Source organism: Hemicordylus capensis, chromosome 3 (assembly GCF_027244095.1).
Source record: "Hemicordylus capensis ecotype Gifberg chromosome 3, rHemCap1.1.pri, whole genome shotgun sequence".
Classification (NCBI taxonomy): Eukaryota; Metazoa; Chordata; class Lepidosauria; order Squamata; family Cordylidae; genus Hemicordylus; species Hemicordylus capensis.
The window spans coordinates 10,958,656-10,970,833 of NC_069659.1; the positions used below are offsets into that span (position 1 = coordinate 10,958,656).

General features: G+C 45.6%; 1 protein-coding gene across 9 annotated transcripts in view; it reads right to left on the bottom strand.

The window, feature by feature from the left end:
- TENM4 (teneurin transmembrane protein 4) overlaps positions 1-12,178 on the bottom strand; it is a 1,105,140-nt gene that overhangs the window by 309,230 nt on the left and 783,732 nt on the right. For all 9 annotated transcript variants that reach the window (XM_053305915.1, XM_053305917.1, XM_053305913.1 and 6 more), the window contains one exon: positions 909-1,118. In XM_053305915.1, the coding sequence (XP_053161890.1) occupies positions 909-1,118 (210 nt within the window). The remainder of the gene's footprint in view (positions 1-908; positions 1,119-12,178) is intronic.

The window sequence follows — 12,178 nt, forward strand, 5'->3', positions numbered from 1 at the left end:
AGCTTCGCCTTGGGTAGAAATCCCAGGCTACATAATGTTGCTAAAAAGTCACTCTTTGCTTTTTTCACCTCACCCATACTAGCAGCAGGGTCACTGGCCCTGGCTGTCTCAGCCAGAAGCTGCAGAAACACACACACATACACACCTTTTTTAAAAGTTCTTGCAGTTTCTGACTGGCAAGTTTCCCCCTTGAAGTCAGTGCCTTTCTACTTAACTCCTACTTTACTAGGCATTTCTTAGTCGCTGTTTTTTTTAAAAGTAAAAATCTATTCATTCAGAAACAGGGAGCATTTTGAAGGGATGCATCCCATATTTCAATAAGCGAAGGACCTCTGCCTGCTGAAATATGGGTTGCATTCCTTCAAAGGATGCCCTTTGCAACACTCCAAAGTGATCTTTCCACAGACACGACACATGTTTCGAAGACACAAGGGTCCGGGCAGAGGGGAGGGGGTTGCAGACATTCAAAAAGTACCATTGCGAGGCAAAGGCAAGCGGGGTTTCCCCTGCTAGTGATCTTTGGCAACACGGGCAACATTCAAACAAGATCCGGTCCACACATTCTTTATACAGAGCATGATGAAGTGCATCTTGAAGCCAAGCCAGGGGAACGGCACCCCCCAGTGAATCAGCAGCAGGGGGGGTCCAAAACCAACAGGAACCACAAACCGCGCTGCAAGGCAACACAAGCCCACCCTGCCACCCCCTCCCCAAAAACATTTGCAGACTTCAAACAGGAAGAAGCATGAAAGAGGCAGCTCAATCTGACTGCAACCCGAACTTTCAGGTTTACATGCATCATGTTGCATTGCACGTTCTTTCTTTCTTTCTTTCTTTCTTTCTTTCTTTCTTTCTTTCTTTCTTTCTTTCTTTCTTTCAAAGTAAATAGGTAGATAGAATCAACTCACCATTAGAAGGGAGGGAGAGATTCCCAGAGCCACTTTTAACTAAGAATGAATTGGGGACAAACTCTTCCTCAGAGTCAGAGTCCTGGGTTGGCTGGGCCACACCATTGCCTAGCAACCTTCTCTGGCTCTCATTGGCTGGTGGGGAAGGGGGAGGGGAGGGGGATTGTTCAATAGGGGTTGATGAAGCAGATGAGCAATGCAAAGGAGGACCTGTGGATCACAAAACACAAACACAGACAGAAAATAAATAACTGAAAATCGTAAATTAAAAAAAGAGAGACAGACACAAGGGAGGAAATAGATATATATATATATTGATATACATACGTACATACATCAAACACCAATGCATGCACAGAGGAGGATCTGGGGACAATAACAAAAAGCAAACAGGACACAGGTACATCAATTTCTTAACAAACGTATGCAAACAGATACTACTTGGAAATATTAAATGTGCAGTTCAGATGCATACAAATATTCAGGGGTAGTTTTGATTCCGTGGACATCCACTGCCCCAGAAAATCCTGAAAAGTCAAAGGGAGAGATTTATACGACAGAGAGCCTCTTTGATTTGCGGGGGCGGGTGTGTGTGCTTTTTTTGCAGCTTTAAAGAGAGAGATCTAAAGAGAGAGATCTATTTGAACACACACACACACACACACACACACACACACACACACATCATGAGTATTGAGCCTGGATTTAATCATCCTTCTGTGTGATTTCTAAGCCAAATGATCAGTCCCTCCAAGGAAAAACTGAAGGTTGCACCAGCATACAACTGCATGATGAAACTGAGCAGTAACAGGCCAGGAGCAAAAGTCAATAGAAGGTAACGTGCATCAACTGAACTACTCCAGAGAGATGCCGTTTCAAAGTTTAAAAGACTAGGGCAGAGACTTGCTTCTTAAGAGTACACGGTTCCGCGGTGACAGGCCCTGCTCCTTGCCGGAGGGCATGTGCTGAAGCTTTAAAGCCAAGGGGGTGACACCAGCCCTCTTTTCCTAGGTTGGCAGAGTAGCACAGAAGTCACAGATGTGCTGCCTGTGCTCCTGTAATAGCCTTTAGGAACACAGGAAGCTGCCTTAGACCGAGTCAGACCGTTGGTCCAGCTAGTGCTGTGTCGTCTGCACTGACTAGCAGCAGTTCTTCAAGGTTTCAGGCGGCAGTCTTTCCCAGGCCTACCCGGAGATGCTGCCAGGGATTGAACCTGGGACCTTCTGCATGCAAAGCAAATGCTCTTCCACTGAGCTACGGCCACACAGACCACCTTTACACATCTCTCTCAGGGCTCCTGCAACACCACACTGTTCTGGGTTTCTTCGCTGAGATAAAAGAGGGCACCATGAGATTATAAAATTATATATAAAATTATGATTGCGGGGAAATGCTTGACTAACAAGCAGAAGGTTGCCGGTTCGAATCCCAGCTGGTACAATATAGGGCAGCAGCGATACAGGAAGATGCTGAAAGGCATCGTCTCATACTGTGCGGGAGGAGGCAATGGTAACCCCCCCCTGTACTCTACCAAAAGAAAACCACAGGGCTCTGTGGGCGCCAGGAGTCGAAATCAACTTGACGGCACACTTAACCTTTAGAGCAGGGTTGGCTACTTCTCTAGGTTCAGAGTTAGGATGCCTCAGAATCCCAGTTGCCAGGGAGCCACAGCAGGAGAGAGGGCCTGCCTTCAGCTCTTGGCTGTGGGCTTCCCAGAGGCATCTGGTGGGCCCCTCTGGGAAACCGAATGCTGGACTAGATGGGCTGATCCAGTGAGACTCTTATTATTATTTATCTATTTATTTATTATTATTATTTTACATTTATATCCCACTCTTCCTCCAAGGAGCCCAGAGCGGTGTACTACACACTTGAGTTTCTCTTTCACAACAACCCTGTGAAGTAGGTTAGGCTGAGAGCGAAGTGACTGGCCCAGAGTCACCCAGCTAGTATTGTGGATGAATGGGGATTTGAACTCGGGTCTCCCCGGTCCTAGTCCGGCACTCTAACCACTACACCACGCTTCTTAACTGCTTTCATGATGGTTTTCGTTAAAAAGCAGAACCGCCACGTGCTTAGTATGGCTCTTCTGACATGCTTACGCCACAGAACATGTAGAATCTACCAGCCCAATGGATGCTTCCGACAGCATGCTTGCATTGGGAACCGTACATGCAAGACACCTCCCCAGAGGCCAGACATCCATCTGTGTGGCTGCTAAACATGACAACAGAGACACCCACATGTCCAGAAAGATGTGCACTTACTGACTCTAGCATGTGAGTTACTGCAGAAATGGCAGCCATCACATTGTTCAAGGTTTGTGTAAGGGGAGACGGCAGCAGAAGTTCTGAAGTCAAGGAATCAGTTATGCACCAACTTCCCAAACCAGTGTCCCTTTAGTTCTCTGTAAATGGAGGGATATTGACATGGGGAGTAAGCATGTTGTCAGCTCCTCCTAGATTCCCTTGGTGCTCCTAGATTATCATACTTACCCAAATAGAAGAAAACCCTGAATTTAAGATGACCCCTTAAAAATATGGGTTAAATACAGGTTGTACTATTTACCCATAAGGAAAAAGACCCGAAATTTAAGATGACCCTCCATGATGTGATGGGCTCAAAACCCTTGGAAAACTCAATCCTCTTGATCTGCAAACCAGAAGCCCTCTTCAGATAGATAGATAGATAGATAGATAGATAGATAGATAGATAGATGCTGTTCCGAGAGTGTGTGGGCAAGGCCTCTTCTGGTGCTGCGAAGCCTTTCGCTTTTTCGCTCTGAAGAGACAAACACTTGCTTTGCATGTAGAAGGTCCCAGGTTCCATCCTGGCAGCATCTCCAGCAAGGTCTGGGAAAGACTCCTGCCTGGAACCTTGGCAAGTGAAGCGGCTGCCACAGGGGCGTAACTATCATAGGGCAAGGGGAGACAGTTGTCTGGGGGCCCGCTGCCTTGGGGGGCCCTCCAGAGGCAAGTCACATGACTGACTCCCCCAGCCACTCACCCGCCTGGGCTTCCTTCAGTTGTATTAATCCTCCGAAATTGATGTGGGTGTTAAGACCTGGATCTACCAGAACCGCATCTCTTTCTCTAGTGCCATTAGATGACTTGCATCATCCACAATTTACAAAACCGTTTAAAACATAATTTAGGATGAAGTTCTATTGTGGCACATAGCTGTGTTATATTACTATGCTTTTTGTTACCACTATTCAGCCTCATTTAATATTTCTTTACTTCAGGAGCTGAGCTTCGGGGGGGGGGCGGCATTTTAAAATCTTGTCTCTGGGCCCAGTTCAACCTTGCTACGCCCCTGGGCTGCCAGTCAGTGTAGATGATATTGAGCTAGATGGAAGAATGGTCTGACTCTGTATAAGGCAGTATCCTTTGTTCCTATGAGATGCACAGGGCAGGTTTGCCTGGGCTAGGCCATGCTGGCTGAGAGTCTGCCCTTGTGACTGAGCAAGACTTCCAAACTCCTGAGAACATCGTCCCCAAAATCTTACATTTCTACAAACAGAGGAGGCGAAAGGGAGAATGCAGAGTCATTCCAGGAAACCCATCACACACTTTCTGTTAGCTGTAAAGAAAACAAATCACCCGGAGAAATCTGTGGCAGACTTTGAAAAAACAACAAAAATAAAACTTTTATAATACTTTCTAACATGTTGTATAAAAGTTATAGGTTAGTGTAACCAAAACCACACAATGACTGCACAATATCTCTTTGCAGACACATGAAGGGGAAAAAGCAACAACAAATCTCAACATGATCCCATTGAGGGTTTCATCTGAAGGGGGAAAACCTCCCCAGAAAAGATTTGTTAAGGTTCAGAGAACTAAAAGCTCATCTCGCCTCCTTCGTTTCCTCCCTTTCTCGGTTTTGGTTGCTGGACCATGTCATGATGGGCAGGGGGCCCAGTGAACATTCTGTCCCTGGTTTATGTCGAGTTTGACTTCTACATTGTAAAAATTGCCATCATCCTTTCTTTCTTTCTTTGGCCAGTATGGTTTTGATCACAGCTTGCTTTGTGGCTTCGTCTGCGAGGCCAGAGCTCTTGGAGCGAGCAGATGAATGAAACCCAAAGTGCCCCATTTTAAGAGGTGCCTCATGTGATTCAGACACCCTGGAGACCAAGGTCTTGCTAAAGCTTCATCTGTAGCAGGGAGCAATCTGATCTCACTCCAGAGCCCCATATTTCACATCCATCCAGATACAGTGATACTGGCATAACAGAGCAATGCTGATGTTATCCCATGGTTGTGATTACTGCTGGCGTACAAAAGAATAATGTCAATTAAAGAAGAGTTAATGACACTAATTATTGTCCTGGTTGGGAGCACAGTTCTACCCTAGCTGGAATGCAAACATGCTTGTCTTCCCAGAGCTGGGGCAGGGTTTTATGGGGCCCACAAATGGCAAAACCAAAATGAACGAGAACAACAAAAAATACACCATTGGGTCTGCATCCCAATTAAAAAGGAAAGAAAAGCAAGCAGGGGCAGAATTCCGAAGGAGTGGAATCCTGCAAGCAGTTTTTTAGCGGATTAGTTCAAATAATCAGGGGCTAAAGCGCCTTCTCTATGAAGAAAGGTTAACGTCTTTAGGGCTCTTTGGTTTAGAAAAAAAGTGATTAAGGAAGGAAACATGCTGGATGTTTTTAAAACGGACGGGGAAAATTTTTTCCCCTCCCTTGTCAAAACAGATCTTAGCTTATCCAATGTAACTGATTGGCAGGAGATTCAGGATAGACAGTATTCCCTTAACGCATCATTAATTTATGGAATTGGCTGTCAGTGGAATTCTCTGTCACAGGATGTGGTGACTGACGCTCACTTTGATGGCTTTAAAAAGGGGATTTGAAAAATGCATGTCTATCACTTGCTGTTCGTCATGAGGGTTATGTGGACCTTCCATGTTCAGCGGTAGTATCTCTCTAAATATTAGTTTCTTGGGGGAGAGGACAGCAGACGAGAGTTACTGCCTTCATGCACTACTGGTAGAATTCTCAGAGGCATCTGGTTGGCCACTGTGGAAAACAGAATGCGGGACAAGGGCCATTTGGTCTGATCCGGCAGGCTGTATATCAGTATATGGTTAAGTTCCACACCGATGTTACTGCCTCTTTGGCCATGCTGCCCGCTTGTCCCTCTGGTGCACAGGACTTAAGCCTGCACATACACCTATTATAGGATCCCGTAGAGGCTTTCTTGAACCCTCCCCTTCTCCTAGGCCCTTTCCTTCCGAAACTCCCTGCATTTTCCTCACTTATTTCCCCCAGTCCTTTGCACCTTCCCCACACCCTTCCCTGGACTATTTGCTTCTCAACTCATTGTGTCCCTTTTCTTTCAGTCCCCTTCCCTCTGGAATCCCCCTCCCATCTATCTTCTGCCCCTCTTTCTAAGCAAAGCAGTTTCCCTGCTGGCTGTTCTATTGGCTCTGTCCCACCAACATGTGGCCTATCCATCCTGCGCACCGGTTTTCCTTCCAGCCAAACTGTTCTTCTACTGCCCTGAGAAGCTGGACTGTTTGTTCATATTCTCTTGCTTTCACTTCTACCCAGAATACTAAGAACAGCCATCCACAACCCACAACATCACAGCAACTCAATTAATGGTGATGGAGCAGAAGCAAGAAAATGTCCTTTTTTGGCCTACGTAAGAATGATAGATAGATAGATAGATAGATAGATAGATAGATAGAGTTTATTACGGTCATAGACCAGTTAATTTAAGAATGATAGTCCCACAGATTAAGGAACAGAAGATGAGGAACATCTAAACTATTGCCAGTTTTATTACTATGTCTACAAACATTTATATACCACGTTTTATGTGTGTATATGTTTATATACATTTTATATGTGGTATGTTTATATATCACAGTTCTCAAAACAGTTTACACAGGGGGGGAAAGAATAATAAATAAGATGGTCCCCTGTCCCAAAAGTGCTCACGATCAATGACTACTACTACTACTATGAATAGTTATATACTGCTCTTCAACCAAAGTTCACAAAGCGGTCTACAAAGAAAAATACACAAATAAAATGGTTCCCTGTCCCTAAAGGGCTCACAATCTAAAAAGAAACATAAGGCAGACACCAACAACAGCCACTGGAGGGATGCTGTGCTGGGGCTGGATAGGGCCGGTTGCTCTCCCCCTGCTAAACAGAAGAGAATCACCACTTTAAAAGATGACTTTTTGATCAGTAAGCACAGGTTTGCTCAGTTAGCACGAAGTTAGCATCTAAAAAGAAACACAAGGTAGGCACCAGCAACAGCCACTGAACGCTGTGCTGGGGCTTGGACAGGCAGACTTGCTTTTCTCTTGCTAAATAGAAGACCATCAACACATTGGAAGATGCCTCTTTGCTCAGTTAGTTTTCAGACTACAATGTTCCGGTCCAGAAAGAGAGACACAAAACCGCTCTCATGTCACCAGCATAGTGTCCTTTTTAAAATGACCTTTTAGGTTATAACCACAAGCAAACATATATGGCAGTAAAACCAGTAAAGTCTCACACTTTAAGGACTAACACCATTTAGCGTAGCACACAGTAAATTTTTGCGACAATGAGCTGGTTGACCTTTAAGATGCCACAAGACATCCCTGCTGGTTTGGGGGCAAGAGAGCACCATGGCTATGGGCTACCATTCCGGAAGCAGATGACAAGGAAGGATATTCTGTTCAACACAGTCTATACCTATGACATGAAAACCCTTCATCAGGCCCATACTACATGTTAGGGGAATACGTGTTGGCTTAACCAACTCACGTCTGACCCATAACATGAAAGATGAAAACAAATGGGGTATATGGCTTCATCATATCAGCATTTCCCTCTCTCTGTGGTCAATGCAGCAGGATGGGTGGTGGAGAAACATTAACCAGGAGATTGGGTAGGCAGTACCCATGTGCTTCCCCAGGCGTTCCCCAGTGTTCCCTGTAACAGGGATTCCCCATGTCATTGACTACAACTCCTATCTTCCACAGCTGCAATGGCCTTTGGTTGGAGATTATGGGGGCTGTAGTCAATAGTCGATACCTGGGAATCCCTGACAGGGAACACTGCCCATGACCTGTCGTTTAGGCTTCCATCAGTCCAGTTCTACCATTTCCCTTGCTTTCCCTCCACTGCCTTTGCCTCCCTCCAGCTTTTCAAAGACTTGTGCTTTCCCACCCAAAGGGGAAGGAAAACTTGTTGACAGCTACATGTCAAGGCCTTTGACACCTTGGCCTGAAAAGCCTTCAGAGGGAATGTGTGAAAAGATTGGAGGCTGAGAGACCAAGGGAGGAAAAACACCTGGAAGTGGTAAAGGGGAAGGGCTGATGAAATGCTCTCTGCTCTCTGCAAGGAGCCCAGCTTGGGAGTAAACATGACAGATCCAGCCCCTCTATGACTGCCTTTCCTTTGTACAGAAATGTAAAACACACACACACACACACAGAGTTTACATCACACCTTTGTGTGCATGCTTTCAGAGGAATTATCTATGAGGTTTGTTTTTGCAACATGCTGGAAATGTTCTAGAGGATAAAATAATCCCCAACGGCATATCCTTGAGCTCTGCATTCCTAGATCCAGACAAAACGAAAACCCCATTGCCAGGGTTCAGCTATAATTGAACCGGGGGGGGGACATCCCCGGGGTCCATGGGGGAGTGGGGTCCACTGGCTGGGAAACAGACTGCTCAGAGAGTGGAAGGTGTATGCTATTCTTTGCATAGCAACAAGAGAAAGAGCATACTGAGAGGCTTTCCTTTTTCAACAGGTCTATAGGGCTATTCTGCAGCCAGGTCTGAAGAGGGGGCGGGTGGGGGGGAGAAGGCAGCGGCAGGCGTCCCTCTTGCTCTGTCCCAGTTGCTATGCCTTGGCCCTTTACTTCATAAGAACATAGAACATAACAATGTAAGAACAGCCCTGCTGGATCAGGCCCAAGGCCCATCTAGTCCAGCATCCTGTTTCACACAGTGGCCCACCAGATGCCTCTGGGGAGCCCACAGGCAAGAGGTATGTGATGCCCTCTCTCCTGCTGTTGCTCCCCTGAAACTGGTATTGAGAGGCATCATGCCTCTGAGGCTGGAGGTGGCCCACAGCCACCAGACTAGTAGCCATTGATAGACCTGTCCACCATGAATCTGTCTAAGCCCCTTTTAAAGCCATCCCAAACTGGTGGCCATCACCACATCCCATGGCAAAGAATTCCATAGATTAGTTATGTGCTGTGCGAAAAAATACTTCCTCTTGTCGGTCCTAAATAGCCCAACCTTGAGTTTCATGGGGTGACCCCTGGTTCTAGTGTTGTGAGAGAGGGAGAAGAATTTCTCTCTGTCTACCCTCTCCACTTCATGCATAATTTTATACACTTTGATCATGTCTCCTCTTAGTCGCCTTTTTTCCAAAGTAAAGAGCCCCAGATGCTGTAGCCGGTCCTCATAAGGTGCTCTTCAGTCCAGAAAGGTCTCCAATATGCAGGGATTCCAGCACAGCAAAGCACCTTGTCTTGAAATGGCTTGCTCATTTATTTCAATGGAGGGGCAAATTAGTTTCCTTCATGAAAATGAATGGACCTCTCTGCACATTTAGTGAAAAACAGACCTCTAGATTGAGGCAGCAATCACTGACAGTGGAATCACCACTTCATTCACTGAAGTAGTGGGGGAATCCACCCTTATAAAGCTCACGAGGGTTAAATAGATAGCGACAACACTATAGACTTAAATTGGTAGAATTGCTCGGGGTTTTCCACCAAGGCAGAGCAGGCAATTCCTGTGACTGTTAGTCAAAGGGGGCTTAGCTAGGCCTACTCTTCGTTCACTTCTTAAAAGTAAATTTACTGGCCATAAGCTCCTGGCTGCAGCTGAAGGAGGGAAGATGGCCAACACAAGTCCGGGGTGGAGACGTGAACAAAACGAGAATACTAAAATTGGGAATGCGAAGTATTAAAGTTGAGAAAATTGAAAAATAAGAAGGAAAACAAAAGAGAGGCAGTGTTAGCTTGGGCCTAGGAGGCGGAGTTCCTGCCAAAAGCTCTCGGAGGAAAAGCTCCAGAAGGTTCCAAATGAGAAACTGCACAGGAAAAGGAAGGAACCCACAACCCATAGGTGGGGCTGAACAGAGACCAAGAAGAATAATGATCATTCTGTGAGGACAGGGAGCCTGACATTGCTAATAGAAAATCCGTTACATAAGGGGGGACCAACCCAAGCTTCTTTAGCTGTTGCTGTTGGACTACAGCTCCCATCATTCACAAATTGCCAGGGCCAGGTGGCACCCAAGAGTTCTGAAGGAACACAAATGTGAAATTGCTGACCTCCTAGCAAAAATATGCAACGTGTCCCGACAATCAGGTTCTGTACTGGAGGACTGGAAAGTAGCTAATGTAACTCCCATTTTTACAAAAGGGATTGAACGGGGATCTGGGAAACGATAGACTGGCTAGCTTAACTTCTGTGCTGGGTAAACTGATGTAAAGCCTACTTAAGGACAAAATTTGTTAAACATGTGGAAGGAAGGAAAGGAAAGGAAAGGAAAGGAAAGGAAAGGGAAGGGAAGGGAAGGAAGGAAGGAAGGAAGAAAGAAAGAAATCCCCAACTGAGAGCCAAACTATTGAAATCGACAAGTGTGAGGCAATGCAGCAAAATGTGATTTATAATGTTCACGGGGGTGATATGAGCTGTGTTTTGTTTTGAAAAGGTATCACAGCAAAAACAGCTGAGGGTGGACCCCCTTTGCTTGTTGATATGATTGCAGAAACAGGAGGGCTTGAAGACAGAGGCTGCTAAGCATGAGGCATGTAGGAAGCTGCCTTATACTGACCGATTCGGGCCCTTGGTCCGTCTCACTTGGGACTGCCCACACAGAGTGGCAGTAGCTCTCCCAGGTTTTGTGGCAGAGCTCCTTCCCTGAACTGCTTGGAATAGAACCTGGTACTTACTACATACAAATTATCTATTTTCAGGCATGGAACCCCAATTTTGGAATTCCTTTCCTTGTCTGGTGTCTTTATTTTTCAGGCAAAGTTCTTCCTTTCATGACTTCAATGGATTTTCATAATATCCGGGGCCCTGTAATTGCCTTTCTGCTCTCTACGGCTATTTTATTTCATTTACTGGCTAGTTTTATGCTTTTATCGGCTGCTTTTGTGGGGATGAGGCTGCAGCTCAGTGACAGCATGTTTTGTGCCCAGAAGGTCCAAGGTTCAATCCCTGTTACCTCCAGGTGGGGCTGGGACAGACTCCCGTCAAACCCTGGAGGGCTGCTGCCTACACAGTGCTAAGCGACATGGACCAATGATCTGACTCAGTAGAAGGCAGCTTCATGGAATGTTTATTTCTATAACTTTTTATTGCAAGCCACTTTGAGGTCATTTGGCAATATCAATTCTAGAAACAAACTATGGTGTGTATGTGTGTGTGTGTGTGTGTGTGTGTCTTGCTAACTGGGCAAAGAGGCAGCTTTTAAAATTGGTGATTCTCTTTACTGAGCAGGGGGAGAGCAACTGGCCCTATCCACCCCCAGCACAGTACCCCTCCAGTGACTGTTGCTGGTGTGTGACTGTTGCTGTCTTATGTTTCTTTTTAGACTGTGAGCCCTTTGGGGACAGGGATCCATCTTTATTTATTTTATGTAAACCGCTTTGGAAGCTTTTGTTGAAAAGCAGTACTTTGGATTTCGAAAAAGCTTTTGACAAAGTTCCCCACCAAAGACTCTTGAGTAAACTTAGCGGTCATGGAATAAGAGTGGATCGGTAACTGGTTGAAGAACAGGAAACTGAGAGTAGGAATAAATGGACAGTTTTCACAATGAAAGGAGGTAGGAAGCCCCCCCCCCCGAATTGGTACTGGGACGAGTATTCTTTAACTTTTTCATAAATGATCTAGAAGTTGGGGTATCTAGCGATGTGGCCAAATTTGCAGATGACACTAAACTATTTAGGGTAGTCATCCACAACAGATTGTGAGGAGCTGAAAAAATATCTCTCCAAACTGGGGGAGTGGGTGACAAAATAGCAAAGGAGGTTCAATGTAAGCAACTGTAAAGTGATGCACATTGGGGCAAACCCCAACTCACATATAAGCTGATGGGATCTGAGCTGTTGGTGACTGACCAGGAGAGAGATCTAGGGGTTGTGGTGGACAGCTCATTGAAAGTGTCAACTCAGTGCACAGCAGCTGTGAAAAAGGCTAATTCCATGCTAGGAGTAATTAGGAAGGGGACTGAAAATAAAACTACTAATATTATAATGCCCTTATACAAATTTA